The sequence below is a fragment of the Schistocerca serialis genome, chromosome 2, assembly GCF_023864345.2.
Source record: "Schistocerca serialis cubense isolate TAMUIC-IGC-003099 chromosome 2, iqSchSeri2.2, whole genome shotgun sequence".
Taxonomy (NCBI): Eukaryota; Metazoa; Arthropoda; class Insecta; order Orthoptera; family Acrididae; genus Schistocerca; species Schistocerca serialis.
Genome location: NC_064639.1, coordinates 516,209,510 through 516,226,689, shown reverse-complemented (window position 1 = coordinate 516,226,689; position 17,180 = coordinate 516,209,510). Strand labels below are relative to the sequence as shown.

Genomic DNA, 17,180 nt, shown 5'->3' with positions numbered 1-17,180 from the left:
ACTGACACGTTTCATGACCTTGCAGATTTGATCCTCAAATTGGTCCTACAGAACCAGACATGTAAACAGAAATAAATAAATAAAAATCAATGCCCATGACAATGAATCAGATCCATACATCAGAAACATTGCCTTTCAACAACCCATTTTTTGATCCATTTTGTGCAATTTTTCTTTCAAGAAATATATGAGTACACACCACAGAATTCACTGGCGACCGCCACCATTTTCTTCCTATTATCACCCACACTAACTTTCTGTCAATGATCTAAACTAGTTTCACAATTAAAAATTTACTATAATAAAATAATGTCTAAAAACATCACACTGTACAACATACTTTCGCTAATACAGAGTCGCAACTACTGAAGTCTGTCACTCGAGGCCTCTGACTTGTTAAGCATGCACTACAGTTCTGGGTCCATGGACAAATCCACTGGTTTACACCCACATGAAAGAATCTGGCCTACGGCAGATCTGAGAGATTAGGTCAGACAGATGAGGCGTGCACGTTAGTGGAAAACAATGGGCCTGAGATCAGCAGGCTAGAGCCATCTATCATGGAACCGGCCCAGGGTTCTGACCTGATGCAGGAGTTTGCTCATTTGTGGCTAGCTAATGGCTCAGTGATTGTAAAGGCATTCAAGACATGATGTGGTCTGAAATGTCCATGTGTACTGGCACAATACGAGTTTTAAAGGAAAGTACAGTAGCGGGGGAGGGGGGCGGGGGAGAGGGGGGGGGGAGAGAGGGGAGGGGGGGGGGGGGAGAGAGAGAGAGAGGGGGGGGGCGATACTGAGAACTGTTTTCAAACAATGGAAAATCCAGCATGGAATAACCACAATGTTATGAAATGAAAGGGATAGATTGCCGCTGACCATATAAAGGAGAACCTCAGTTGGAGAGAGGCATAACAAAACAACTACTACACAGTGAGCTTTTGGTTAACAGGCCATCTCCTAAAATCAACACCACACACACATCCACACAAGCACAACTCACATACACATGACCACTGTCTATGCCAGTCAGAAAGAGTCTCTGGCTGAGACAGTGGTCTTTGGTGTACAAGATGTGGTTGGGTAAATGTGTGTATGTTGTCTACTTTATAAGATGGCCTTTTGGCCGAAAGCTCACATGTTTATCACTCTTTTGTTGCACTTGTATGTGACTCAACATCTCTTCTATAAGCTGAGTAGCAATCTACTTTTTCTGTAATATTGTCATTGTGTATTGTCTTTTTTTTATTGTGCACATGGAAAGCCATACTGAGGGATGGTCTGCATTTTAAACATGGGATGGCAGTTGTGGGAATTTAACGAGATGAAATACCCGTTTGGATGCAGCAACAGGTATTCCGTGGATCCTTCCCATCTTGGAGATGTGCAGACTTCCTAAGAAAATGCGTCATAGTAAACATATGTATTCAAAAGGAAGCTAGAGGGACAGTGAGTGAGAAATTTATTATGGCTTGAAACATCGAAATGTCACATTTGTGCAAGCTGTTGATGTCTGAAGTATAAACAAATATACCCAAAGTCAAATGCAAATGTTTATTTTTGAAATCTCACACATACGACCATTGTCTCTGACTGCCGAGGCCAGACTTGACTTGTGTCTGGTCTTGGCAGCCTGAGATAGAGGTGATGTGTGCGTGAGTTGTGTCTGCATGCGCGTTTGTGTGTGGTCTCTTCAGAAGGATATCTTTTGAGCAGTCTTTCGTTGTGCCTGTCTGTGGCTCAACATCTTCACTATATGGCAAGTAGCAACCTATCCTTTTCATAATATTGTCATTATTCCATCCTGGATTTTTCCACTGTTTGAATTAAATAAACTTATATCTGAAGAAGAAGCAGAAGTGATAACAATTTATTCTTTGAAGTTAATCAAGATTTTGAATTTTGGAAGAAGTTGCAATATAGACAATAAAGAGTAGTTAAAAGTGAAAAATATATGAGGAAATTAAAGAGTACTGGAAGTAACTATACTAATTAGCCAGAACATTAGGACCACCGACCTACTACTGACACAAAACTGTCCAGGCGATAGCAACGTCACCTGGCAGGGAATGACTGCTAGTCAGACACGAGCACATAGCATCAGTGAGCGTGCTGTCGGCAGAAAGTGGACAATCTATCTGTGTTTGAATGAGGGCAGACTGTGATGACCCAGAGGCTAGGCACAAGCATTTTGGAAACCACACTGCTTGTGGGGTGTTTGAGGAGTGCTGTGGTGAGTCAGACCACTAGAAAACAAAGGCAGAATTCAAAAAATAATGGGCAGAGCCAGTAAGGATTGAAGGGTACGTGAAAAGAAAACCTCTGTGAGAATCGCAAAATTCTAATAGAATTAGAACTTAAATATGAAGTGGGTGTCCATCCAACTTTTTTATGAGAACTTCTAGAGAGTTAGGGTGTCACTTAAAAGGTAGATTTGTTTTCAATATTATAAAAAGGATAGATTGCCTCGGCAGCCAGAGACGGTGGTCAGATGTGCACAAGTTCTGTGTGTGTTTTGCCTAATTCAAAAGAAGGCCTTTTGGCTGAAAGCTTGCTTGTGCAGCAGTCTTTTTCTTATGCCTGTTTGTGACTGAACATCTCCACTATATGGTGAGTAGCAATCTATCCTTTTCAGAATATAGTCATTATTCCATCCTGGATTTTCCATTGTTAGATTTGTTTTCAGTTATTTGGAACAGGATTCTGCTGAATGGTGAAGAGCACACTTAGAAGAATTCCATTTGTAGAAAGACTTTCAAGAAAAGTTCAGAAAGAAATAATGATCACCTACTACAAATGAGAAATTGGCACTTGAATTATTTGATCCTCATTATTATGACAATAGTTGACGAAATTATAAGATGTGTATAGAGTGGCACTTAACAAGATCAAAGTGTTTAGATGACCCCACCGAGAAAAATCACTTGGTACAAGTATTTGTTCACCATGTAAAAGAAACAACATTACAATACCTTATTGGATTAGCTATGCTCACACATTTATTGCAGAGGATGCTTCTTAAAAATGCAGTTCATAAATCTTTTACAATAACTCAGCGTGGCATGGAATCAACAAGTTGTCTGAATACCCTGTAGAAATATTGAGCCAAGTTATCTCTAGAGCCGTCCATAATTGTGAAAATGTTGCTGGTGCAGAATTTTGTGTATGAACTGACTCTCTATTACATCCCATAAATGTTCAATGGGATTCATATCAGGTGATCTGGGTGGCCAAATCATTCGCTTGAACTGTTCAGAATGTTCTTCAAACCAATTCCATACAACTGTGGCCTGGTAATATGCTGCATTGTTTTCCATAAAATTTCCATCATTGTTTGGGAACATGAAGTCCATGAATGGCTGCAAATGGTTTCCCCAAGTAGTTGAACATACCAATTTCCACACAATGACCCAGTCCATTTCATGTGCACAGCTCACACAATTATGGAGCCATCACCAACTTGCACAGTGTCTTGTTGACAATTTGGGTACATGACTTCAAGGGGTCTGGACCACCCTCTAACCCTACCATCAGCTCTTACCAACTGAAATCAGGACTCGTCTGACCAGACCATAGCTTTCTAGTCATCTAGGTTCCAATTGCAGGCGATGCTGTGCTTTTAGGAAAGGCACTCATGTCGGTTGTCTATTGTTATAGCCTGTTAACGCCAGATTTCAAAGCACTGTCCTAACGGATACATTTGTCGTATGTCCCACATTGATTTCAGTGGTTATTTCAAGCAGTGTTACTTGTCTGTTAGCACTGACAATTCTACACAAATGCTGCTGCTCTCAGTCATTAAGTGAAGTTTGCTGCCAGTGCATTGTCTGTGGTGTGAAGCAATGCCTGAAATTTTGTATTCTTGGCACACTCTTGAGACAACGTATCCTGGAATATTTAATTCCCTACATATTTCTGAAATGGTATGTTCAATGTGTCTAGCTCCAACTACCAGTCTGCGTTCAAAGTCTTAACTCCCGCCGTGCAGCCATAATCATGCCTGACACCTTTTCACATGAATCACCTGAGTACAAATATCAGCTCCACCAATGCACTGCCCTTTTATACCTGGTGTAAGCAATACTACTGCTATCTGCTTATGTGCATATCACTATACCTGGACTTTTCTGACCTCGGTGTAGATGTATACTGTGGTTTTTACATGCAGAAACCCAAGGAGGTAAAGCAATTTACAGCAGTGCCAAAAGTTCTTTTGAAAGTGGTTTGCTGAACAGTGACAAAATCATATATTAACAAATACACATTTAGTTCTGCTATATGTAGTTTAAGGTACACAAAGGGATTCTTATTTCCTCTATTTGCAATGTAATGTCAGCAGTCACTTAGCAATGATCTGTAAATATCATCTGAAAGACTTGTTTTAAAAATCGTCCACAGCAATAATTTGTCTCATGATTTTAAACAATCTATTCTTTTTTTAAGAGTTGGTATATTACCTTAGGCACAGCACTCAGACATACTATTTTCTTTGCATCAGAATCCACACTAAAAAACATTGCTGCTGTTTCGGGAGATGACAACTTAACTTGCTTCAGGGCTGAATCTAAAGCCTGAAAATAAATATAATCAATATGTTGCAAATTCTTTGTGTAAATTGTTACCATTTTTCAATGTCAACTATATACCAACCTTTGTGTTAGAGAGAGCTTTCAGTTCACACACAATGAATTGCCTGTCAGGCTGTGCCAGCAGCATTGATTTTACTGCTTCCACGACACTGGATGAAACAGCAGCTTTGCCTGCACGTTCTTTGTCATCCACTTGTTTTTTCATGGTTTTCAAAGACATCCTCATTTCCTCCTGAAACAATACAAAGATACTGAATTCTTGTGTATTCAGATGCAGGACAGAGTGCCAAGACAATTTTTTTCACGCGGCAATTGTTTATAATAATACTACAATATCATACTTAATTTCTTAACTGAAATTTTGTTCCAGGAGACAACTGATTCAACACAAAATAACTTCTGCTCAAACCAAGTGGCAGCCTCAAGCAGGACTCAGAGCTGTATTCATCATTTTCAATTCAACTGTTTTGAAATGATACTATTCTAACACCACAGAATATAGAAGCTGGAGCTGCTAACAGCTGCTTACATCTGAAATTCTGCACAGATATTGAAAATTTTTTTGTCAGCTGACAATTTTTAACAACATCTGACAAACAGTTCATGAAATAATCATGACGGGATAGTATTTCTAATGTATTTTAGCTATATTAATAACTAATACATTTTCTGTTGAGTATTATACAAGCAGAATCAGTACATAATAAAATTTACGTACAACTAAATGTGTTGATAACTTAAAACTTAATGGCAACCAAAAACACAGGATATAAGGGGAGGGGAAAAAAATAACTTTTTTACTAGAATTAATATGGAGGAATTTCACAGACTTCACAGGTGCTATTTATATTATTTCCAAACAGATTAACTTTCATATGGTTCTCTCAAAACTGCAATTTAACGGATAGCCTGAGAACTTGTAAATGAAACCATAATGTCTTTTCCAATAATGGAATCTTCTGGATGGGTTTCAACAATGCTATGACTGGAGATAACTGCTCACTGTACACAGGAGGTAATTTTTCAGTTTTTATTCTACTGAGCTAGTACTGTACAGTTTGCTTCACTCATATACTTTTTATTACTGATATTGTAGTATCAGGACTTCATTTTATTAATGTATGTATATCAAATTTTTGGACTTTAACACTATATTTACTTCATAGTTTTACATTGTCTTTAATATACACTTTTTATTTATGTAAAATTTCATGTATTACGTATAATGAGGTCATAAGAGACTGCGAGCTAAGTGATATGGATTGGAAGGTAACAGGAAATGGGCTTATTAAAATAACTATCAACAGATTATAATTAAATCATTAGTCACACACACACACACACACACACTATTGAAATTAATACTAGGTCTACAACTTTGCTTCAGGCGTTTTTTTTCTCGCAGTTCGGGGCATTATTGTGAAAAACTTACAAAAAAATTATGATTCATAGTATTGCCCATTGCTGGCCATTACATTCTCACATCATTTGGATAGCATACGAATCCCTTGGTGGAAGAACTGGGTGTCTTTTGTGGGGATCCATGAATTGATTCAATTTTGCACTTGTTCATATGATTGCAAGTGCTGGTCAGCCAGACTGTATGCTACTGATCGAAAAAGGTGGTAGACAGAGAGAGCAACTATGAGAATACGGCAGGAGGGACAGGACTTTTCATTTCAACGTTTCCATGTATATTTTGATGGGTTTTGCGACATGGGTTCGAGCACTGACCTGCTGCAAAATTACCTTTATGTGTCTATTGCTGTAATGTGGCCATTTATGTTTCAGTGCTGGGCTCGAATGCATCAATTGCTTTCGATAATGATGTCCTGGACTGTCTTCACCTGTTTTAGTAGCTATGAAAATGTTCTGTCTTCCACCGCCATGTCAGTCTTCAACATAAAAATCATCATTCTTAAGGCGTTGAAAACATTCTCTGCACGTTCTTCCACTAACAGTTCCCTCACCATTGGTCTTACTCAGCATTTTAAGAGCCACAGATTTCTTCGTGTTAAAGCAGAAAATTGGAACTTCCCGCAAATGGCAAGGAATGGGTAAGTAAGTTGACGTACTTAATCGAGAATGCCTTTATGATGTAATCATAAACATACTAATATTTTTATGGCATTATGTTTACAGATGCCTAAGCTTATTGTATTACACCTATGACCAACCACCCGAACCGCACTTGCCGCTACTACCGTCTAATGCAAAATGGCAGAAGCAAAGTTCTAGTCCTAATACATTCATAATATTGATTTTCACTTCATCACAATATTCACACTGTAGTCTTAAATATTAAGAAGAGCCATTTGGGTCAAAATCTCATCATTAGGGAGGAGAAAAATTTTGTGTGAATGATAATGTGAAAAAGGTGGTATTAAGTGACACAATGTGCAGTTGGTGGGTTTTTACAAAATTTGGTATTTTCCTCATTCCCATTTAAAAATGTAGTAAATGTGAGGGTGGCAGTGCAAATAGGTACTGAAAGTCACCGACTCCTGAAACTGTATTTTGACCTCCTCCTCAAGTTTGGTGCCCATATATTATCCTAAATGAGAGCTCGTTTCTTGCATAACGAACAAGGTTCTACTTCCGAAGAGCTCCATTCCAGTAACAGTTTTGCTCACCAATGTCACATTTATCAACACTTTAACACAACAAACCATATCGAAAATGATACAATTATGAGAGATCTTTTAATACACTGTGGACAGAGCCTGAGTAGGGATGGGCAGTGGCATTTAGTTAGGCAGACAGTGGAAAAGTTTTGCTCACACTGTGTGAGCTGTCATTCGCGTTCCTGTCCCCCGCTGTAACAATGTAGTTTGCACAAGGGATAAGATCTGCACTGTGCTACTGCATAGTCTTCCGATTCTGATTTGAGTTTTGTACGTTGCCAGTCTGAGGTGAGTACCATACTGCTTTCATCGGCTGCTTGTATCTTTGTTGGCCCACTGCTCGAGTTCTACGTAGTTTTGCCATGCCAATGTCAATGACAGTGATGTTTTCAATCTTCTGAAAGAAGAAATCTACGATTCCAGTTCTGACAGAGTTGACAATTCCACTACTGATCCAAATTGCTGTGTGAATGTTCAGGTAAGTAATTAAAGAATTACTGTCAAAGAGACTCTAGACAAAAGATGAAATAATAAAAACAATATAAAATGAGACTACCTGGTATGCTGATTCAATAATAGTCATGCACAGAAGGCAAAATACATTTGTGGCCAACTGTGCCTTCACATGTGTGTTTTGAGGAAGCCGAAAAACAATGATTATTGGTCAAAAGTGCCATTTTTCATAGTTAGTCTGATGCAACAGTTATGAGCCACAATAGATTCAAAGCAATTTTGTTGAAGTTGCATTTCAACAATGAAAATTACATTCCTCACAATCAGCCTAATTGTGACCCACTGTTCAAAATTAATCCTTTTTTTCCTTGAGAATAAAGTCTCCCCCTCATTATTTTTTTCCTATGAATATTTGTCAGTTGATGCATTTCAAGGACAAATACATACTAATGTTTACTGAAAAGCAAATTACACAAGTACGGCACAAAGCTACTGTTTGCTACTGATGTTTCAACTGGATGTGTACTTAGGTTGGAGGTGCGAGTGCTGGGAAAGGGGCACAGGAGCATGGCGGGGACCAGGAGCATGGCGGTATGGCACTTTTTAATAGCCTATAAAAAAACTATAACAACAGTGGAAATTATTGGAAGGAGCAACGCGTAAAATAAGGGAAAGGCAACCAGTCACTTACAGCGGATCAATGTGTAGAGCACAGATACGTATTACAGGAAGTAGCACTCACACTAGCTTTTGAATACTAACTCTTTTTGCAGCAATAGTACACACATTTACACAAACAATCAAGCAGACACCCAAAAGCACACAGCAGGACTAACGTTCATTTGGGTGTCTGTGTAGTTGTGTGTGTGAATGTGTGTACCATTGCTGGTAAAAGAGCTAGTGCCCAAAAAGCCAGTGTGAATTCTGTTTTCTGATCTGTGTTTTTGTGTTCCACACTTCAATTTGCTGTAGGTGTGGTTGCCTTTCCCCTATTGTAATATTAGAAAAATACTTACACAAACATTACATGACATACCTAGATCACTATTATATGTCACCTACTGTGTTTGGCTGTTTGCGGCAGTGTAAGGCAAAAGCAGTAGGTGCTTTAATGTTCAACAGGAAAGGTCGTCCTTAATGTGTGGTTATAAAGCCGAGAATAAATAAAGGACACATGTTTTTTTGTGAGAAGAGAACATCTGCTATGCCTAAAATGGAGGAAGACTAGAGATGTTTTTGATGCTACACTACTTCAGCAACAGAGGTAACTGTGAGCTCATGAGTGGAGGCAGTAACTAAGCAAAACCAGATGTAACCCTGGATTATAATACTCATGAAGTAGGAGAAGATAGATCATTTCAAATTATTGTTTATTATTCTTTCAAGAGAGAACAGTTTAGATGGTGGGAAAACTGTTCTTTCATTGGTTTGTGGTGAGCATCACGAATGCATTCACACTGTACAAAGGGACACACAATATGAGTGAAAGAATAAAGTGCACCCTCCCCCAGTTTCTTGTAGTTACAAATTTCTTTTGAGGCACAAGGCAACATACTTCAAGAGGTTAATTCGTCTCCAGTTCTTCGACCAACCAGACTTAGTGGATGACATTTTGCCAAAAAGATGCCATCCACTGAGGGGGAGGGGAGCGGGATGAGACACCAAACTTGATGTCAGTAAGAACCAGAAAGGAAAAAATATGCAAAAAGGAAATGTCTGGTTGAGTCCAAATTGTAATGTAGCTCTTTATATGCCTGAGTATTTCAGAACATATTATACTAAGAACCATGCGTACAATACAACATTTTGTGTATCTGCTAATATTAATATTTCATAATAAGATTCTTAAGAAAAGATAAACCAGGTTTACTGTTTCATTTTAAACATCACACAAATTTATTTCAATCACAGTTATAAAGCTACAATTTTTGAAAATATGTTAAAAACATCAGATGCCCCACTCAGGGTGACTGAGGCCAGCATCTAATGTGTTTATGTGGTGTCTTACGTAAATGTCATAAATTTGTAGTACACCAGTAAAAATATGAAAACCCCAAAATACGGCAGTTCAACATCTGCATCTGTACTCTGCAAGGTGTACGACCCACTGTGCCAGTTATTGGGGTTTCTTCCTGTTCCATTCAATTATGGAGTGTGGAAAGAATATTTGTTTGAATGCCTCTGTTTGTGTGCAGTAATAACTCCAATCCTATCCTCACTATCCCCTTGTGAGCGACATGTAGGGGATTGTAGTATGTTTCTAGAGTCATCATTTAAAGCCATTTCTTGAAACTTTGCTAACAGATTTTCTCAGGATAATTTTTATCTATCTTCAGGAGCCTTCCAGTTTAGTTCCATCAGGATCTCTGTGACACTCTCCCACACATCAAACAAATATGTGACCATTCATGCTGCCCTTCTCTAAATACATTCAATATCCCCTGTTAGTCCTATTTGGTATGGGTCCCATACACTTGAGCAAATTCTAGAACCGGTCACACAATCTCCTTTTTAGATTGACTGCACTCCCCCAATAGTCTACCAATAAACTGTTTATCACCTGCTTTACCCATTTTATATCCCTACAAAGTATTACAACCATGTATTTGTACGAGTTGGCCAATTCCAACAACGACTCATTCATATTATAGCCACAGGATACAACATTTTTTTGTTTTGTGAAGTGCACAATTTTACATTTCTGAACATTTAAGCAAGCTGCCAACCTTTGCACCACTCTGAAATCTTATCAAGATATGACTGAATATTTATGCAGCTTCTTTCAGATAGTATGTCATTACAGATGCATCATATGCATAAAGTCTGAGGTTACTACGAGGGCAGTTCAATAAGTAATGCAACACATTTTTTTCTGAAACAGGGGTTGTTTATTCAGCATTGAAATACACCAGGTTATTCCCCAATCTTTTAGCTACACAACACTATTTTTCAACGTAATCTCCATTCAATGCTACGGCCTTACGCCACCTTGAAATGAGGGCCTGTATGCCTGCACGGTACCATTCCACTAGTCGATGTCGGAGCCAACGTCGTACTGCATCAATAACTTCTTCATCATCCGCGTAGTGCCTCCCACGGATTGCGTCCTTCATTGGGCCAAACATATGGAAATCCGACGGTGCGAGATCGGGGCTGTAGGGCGCATGAGGAAGAACAGTCCACTGAAGTTTTGTGAGCTCCTCTCGGGTGCGAAGACTTGTGTGAGGTCTTGTGTTGTCATGAAGAAGGAGAAGTTCGTTCAGATTTTTGTGCCTACGAACACGCTGAAGTCGTTTCTTCAATTTCTGAAGAGTAGCACAATACACTTCAGAGTTGATCGTTTGACCATGGGGAAGGACATCGAACAGAATAACCCCTTCGGCATTCCAGAAGACTGTAACCATGACTTTACTGGCTGAGGGTATGGCTTTAAACTTTTTCTTGGTAGGGGAGTGGGTGTGGCGCCACTCCATTGATTGCCGTTTTGTTTCAGGTTCGAAGTGATGAACCCATGTTTCATCGCCTGTAACAACCTTTGACAAGAAATTGTCACCCTCAGCCACAATTTCGCACAGATGGTTCTCCTTTGCTCTTTATGGTGTTCGGTTAGACAACGAAGGACCCAGTGGGAACAAACCTTTGAATATCCCAACTGGTGAACAATTGTGACAGCACTACCAACAGAGACGTCAAATTGAGCACTGAGTTGTTTGATGGTGATCCGTCGATCATCTCGAACGAGTGTGTTCGCACGCTCCGCCATTGCAGGAGTCACAGCTGTGCACGGCCGGCCCGCACGCGGGAGATCAGACAGTCTTGCTTGACCTTGCGGTGATGATGACACACGCTTTGCCCAACGACTCACTGTGCTTTTGTCCACTGCCAGATCACCGTAGACATTCTACAAGTGCCTATGAATATCTGAGATGCCCTGGTTTTCCGCCAAAAGAAACTCGATCACTGCCCGTTGTTTGCAACGCACATCCGTTACAGACGCCATTTTAACAGCTCTGTACAGCGCTGCCACCTGTCGGAAGTCAATGAAACTATACGGGACGAAGCGGGAATGTTTGAAAATATTCCACAAGAAATTTCCGGTTTTTTCAAACAAAATTGGCCGAGAAAAAAAATGTGTTGCATTACTTATTGAACTGCCCTCGTATTAATATTGTTTGCAAGATCATTCATACACTATATGAACAGCAAGAGTTCTAAAACACTTCCCAGGGGCACACCTAAAGTTACTTCTATATCTGACGACGACTCTCCATCCATGATAACATTCTGCGCCCACCCTACCAAAAAGTCCTCAATCCAGTCAAATTTCACTTGATACCCCCATATGATTATACTTTTGACAATAAGCATAGATGTAGTACCAAGGAAAATCCTTTTTGGAAATCAAGAAATACTGCATCTACCTGATTGCCTTGATCCAAAGCTTTCAGTACATAATGAGAGAAAAGTGCGAGTTGAGTACCACATGAAAAATTTTTTCAGAATTCATGTTGGTTGGCATGGAGGAGGTCATTCTGTTCAAGATACCTTATTATGTTTGAACTCAGAATATATTAGAAGGTTCTACAACAAATCGGTGACACGGATATTGGGTGGTACTTTCGTGGATCACTTTTACTACACTTCTTGTAGACGGGTGTGACCTGTGCTTTTTGCCAAGAACTGGGCATGGTTTTTGTTTGAGGGATCTACACTATATTATAGCTAGAAGAGGGGCTAACTGTGCCGCAAATTCAGTATAGACTCTAAAAAGGATTCCATTTGACCATGGAGCTTTGTTCAGTTTTAACGACTTCAGCTGTTTCTCAACTCCACTGACACTAATACTTATTCATTCATCTTTTCAGTGGTATGTGAATTAAACTGGGAAGATTCTCCTGGATTTTCCTATGTAAAGAAACATTTGAAAATGGAATTAAGCATTTTAGCTTTTGCTCTGCTACCTTCAATTTCAGTTCCTGTCTCATTCGCTAGGGACTGGACACTAGCTTTGTGGCACTAACAGCCTTTACATATGACCATAATATCTTCGGGTTTTATGAAATATCATTTGATAATAACTGCTATGGTAGTAATTGAAGGCATCACACATTGCTCTCCAGCAGGCTCAGATCTATAAGGGATACAGGGGAGGGAAAGGGGGGAGGGAATATCTTGGATATTTGCCCTGGGTGGCAATTTCAGGAGGCACCAAATTCACATTCTTGAATGAGAAAACTTTATTTCACAAAGCTAGGAAGCATCCAGAGCACATTTGTTTATCTATTGTTCATATGATTTTGAAACACTTCCCATTTGTTTATTGAACATATCTAAACACAATCTAAGTTGATGTCCGAATGAACCATAACATGCAAAAGTGCAGTTATTCTTAAAAACCAAAGCAGCCTTCACTGTTGCTGCATTATTATTAATGAATAAAAATCATGATGAAACACAAAAATTAAAAACAGGAAAAATGTTAGAGGAGTACCTATTCATGTTACCACAAAACACTATTCAATTAACTAAAATCAGAGGATTTCATGTATACTAAAAGCTTTGAGAATGTCATATGCAAATTTCAAACATCTCTTGTCTATTCTATAATCAAATATTCAATAATAGAAAACAAAAATGCGATGCAATATCTCAAGAGACTGCCTTTTAATTACTCTTTGATTTTGAAAGCGGTATTTACTGATTTTAACATAAATGTAAAGCACTTATGTTTAAAGTAACATTAAAAAATAAAGTAACATTAAAAAATAATGTAAAATTTAAAGATGGCTATATTGTCATTATGTTTTCCCTGCTGGTGAAACAAATTTAATGGTAAGCTCATTTCGCATTTCCTAGACTGGTTGTGCCAATTATTTGTGCTTAAGGGTTCCAGCAGTACATTTGTTTCAGCCTATTTGTCTTTGTGCTAATCTTATATTTGAAACTGATGTTTTCAGAGCACACACAACTTTTGTAAGTTTGAAAAAAACTAATTAAATGACAAATTTTACAAGTACTTGCAGCAAGATGCAAGAAACTGGAACAAATTTTCACCTTTCAGCAGAGTATGTGCTGATCTGAAACTTCCTGAAAAATTAAAACTGTGTGCCAGACCGGGACTCGAACCTGGGAACCCACTCTGGTACAAAGTTTTAGTTTGTCAGAGCTTCATGCAAGAAACTGTTTTCATTAACTTGCGAATTTCTTGAAATTGATGAAATAACTGTATGTTGACAGGTGTGTGTGTGTGTGTGTGTGTGTGTGTGTGTGTGTGTGTGTGTGTGGGTGGCGTGCGGGGGGGGGGGGGGGGGGGGGGTTTGCAGATATGGTGGTTCCTATGTTCCACCAAATTCAGTGATTTTATGATAATGCACCATACCACGGCAGGAAGTTTGACAGAATGCCTAATAAATGTGACTGCAGGTTAATGATTTTAGAGTGGTTGCGAGACTGCCAAATAAACTGCAACAACTCAATCAGAATGACTGAACTGTTGCCTAGAAAGGAAAACAAACTAGCAGTGAAAGTGTACATTGTGGATAAAGTCACCGAGAGCAGAGGCCAAAAAATAGTCTGTTTACCGCCCTACAACTGCAATCTAAATCCGACAAAACTGGCGTGAGCCAAAATAAAATGCAGGTTCAGGGAGAACAACGTCACTGGTGACATATCAAAGGAAAGACTGCAGAATCTTGTTAATGCTGCTTTCCTTTCAGTTACTGCACAGGATTGGCTAGGTTCCCACAGGAAAGTGCAGCAGCTGGAGCAAGAGTACTGGACATGAGATGGAATAATGGAAATGGTCATTGATTAAGTTTTCATCAGTACCACACCCTCAAGCTATGATGATTATGATGATTTTCAATCAAACACGAATGACAGTTATCTTTACTGAACATCATTTGGGCAGTTATTTCAGGTACAGTTAATTATGCTTTGTAAGTATTACTGCTGTGCTGTGTTTAATAAATGCAATGTCTGAACAGATTCAAAAAATCAGTTTTTGACACTTGATTCATAGTGTCGTAAGCTGCACGTTCATCTACTTTCATTTTTCATTATTTGTGACACATAAATAACAACTTAAGTTGTAGCTAAAACTCTCGATCATGAATATGTCAACAAATTAGGTGATTTCCAATCTTACAGAAGTGTCACTTAAGTGGGAAATATTTCCGTGAGTGTTAAGCACCAAACGTGGGCGGTGGTGCCAGCACTGCTGCAGGCAGCCAACACTGCCTTCCCCTCGCCACTCCTCTACCCTTGGCGGGCGTAATGTGGTGTCATGACCATTGCTGACAGCCACCGTGCCAATCATCAACTTATAGTGGACAAAAAGTACTACTACTTTTCGATCTTGTGTTTGAAAAACTGGAGCATATGAATGAAATCTGAAATTACTTCCTAACATAAAACTTTTTGCTTGTAGTACACATAATAGGCATGTGATATTGGTACTTCGTAAATTTTGTTCTGCCATGTTATTTAAGTAAATAAGGTAGATGAAAATGGCCACTATCCAGGTCTTGCCCCAGTTTGGAAATATAGTAGATCCAGGGCTGCTCTCTAGACAGCCAAATGCATTTCATTCAGCATCTCTCTATCTATAGCCCTATGCTTTGTTTTACATCTATTATGCAGTGATGTCTGTTTCTTTAGAAGTTTCTTTACAGTAACTGTATACCATGGAGGTTCCCTCCCCACTGTAAACTGTTCTGCTGGGTGCATATCTATCACGTGCATGGTCAATTATGTTATGTAGTTTTGCAAACGTGTTAATCAACATGGCATCTGCTTGGTTAGCTTCCATAGCCAATCACACAGCACAGGATATGTGATGTTCGCTGACACCACAACAGCCATAGAGAGATGAATTTCAATTGTACTGCATGATATGGTTTGACAGTTTCTTTTGGAATCACCTTAATGGGTGATGGAAGCAAACTGAGCAGGTGCCATGTTTATTAGTGTTCTGAAGTTAAAGTGTTGCATCTGGTAGTTTTCTTATTTATACTTGCATACAATGAAGATATGCAGCTTAAATCATGCACCACATTAAGAATCTCTCTAAACTGCATTGTTTTTGGTACAATTTGTTGGCAAAAATATCAGGAAATGTGACATTGTTAGATAAAACCAATATTTATATTCCACGTTAAGCCAACAGCCTTCCCACAGTCATAAACTGAAAGTTAGTCGCTGTCAGGCTTGGCTAGCACTTGGATGGGTCACTGTCTGAGTCTGCTGAATGCTGATGGCAAGCGTGGTGCACTCAGCCCTTGCAAGGCCAATTGAGGAGCTACTGTACTGGTCACGGAAACTGACAACGGCCTGGAGAATGGCGTGCTAACCGCATGCCCCTCCGTATCTGCACCAGGTGACACCTAAGTGCTGAGGATGACATGGCAGCCAGGCTGTACCATTGGGCCTTGCAGACCCGTTCGGACTGTGTTTGATTTAATTTCCAAGTCAGTGTATGAAGACTGCTTCATTATTGTGCAAAAGGAATTTTTTGTGATGAAATCGGAAAGTTTTTGAGAAACATGAAGGGACAAATACTTCAGGCAGAGATGAAGAGAACATTGAAATACTTTGGGTAGCACATTGGCACTAACCTAAGAAATTTTACAACAGATCCATGCAATTCTATATTCATAGTCACAGATTCTCATTTCAACCATAAGATGATTACGATGGAGTCAGTTAAACACTGACATGGCAAAGAGACTGATCTAACATATCAGTAATGGCAGGATTCAGCTTTAAAAATATTCTGACTAGACGCAAGTCGCTTCATTATTTAGTGAAAAAGCCACTTTCCCCAACACCAGATATAAATGTAAACACTGTCAAATATCTAGTATTTTTCTCAAAAAGCTTGTCTTTTGTGATCAAATATACACTCAGTAGCTGCTTTGTTTTAACAAATGAGTGGCATAGTATCTTTGGTGAGAACTTTAAAGTTATGACAATGCTTTCTTTATGGTTGTACAGGTGTTAAAGGGTCAAATGTAAACAATTTTTTTAAAATAATGTACATAAATGAGATATGTGATGCCAGTAAACATTAGGGACACTCAATAATCAGAGAGAGAACCAGATGTAGGAACGAAACAGTTTTGTAGGAGGTGTTTTGTACTTCTGTCACTAAAGGTTGGCACTGCTAGGAAGAGCTGAGGGCAGCTGATGCTTAATAATGGTTTTGCTTATATCCACAATATTGCATTTAATAATGGTGTGCCCTCTGGAAGTTTCCACATTAGTTGGACAACCTCCTGTGATCCTTTTTTCGCTTTCTGAATGTGAAAAATCTGCTAAAATCTTTTCTTGAATGATTTTGCAGTGTGGTGAAATTTGTATGAACTGCAGAAATTTTTGGAAGTGGCTACAACAGTTCACCTTTCATAAACAAGATATTAAAGTGTGATGGAACTTGAGTTCACTAATTAGGACTGGAGTTAAAAATGCCAAAGCATGGAATGAAAGCACACCAGCACATCTGCCCAAAAGAAATT

General features: G+C 39.0%; 1 protein-coding gene across 1 annotated transcript in view; it reads right to left on the bottom strand.

Moving 5' to 3' along the window:
- The window catches only part of LOC126457482 (alanine--tRNA ligase, cytoplasmic), a 184,324-nt gene that overhangs the window by 11,573 nt on the left and 155,571 nt on the right, over positions 1–17,180 (bottom strand). Inside the window, exons 17-18 of the mRNA XM_050093777.1 lie at positions 4,650–4,820; positions 4,457–4,570 (exon numbers count right to left, since the gene is read on the bottom strand). Of these exons, the coding sequence (XP_049949734.1) occupies positions 4,457–4,570; positions 4,650–4,820 (285 nt within the window). The remainder of the gene's footprint in view (positions 1–4,456; positions 4,571–4,649; positions 4,821–17,180) is intronic.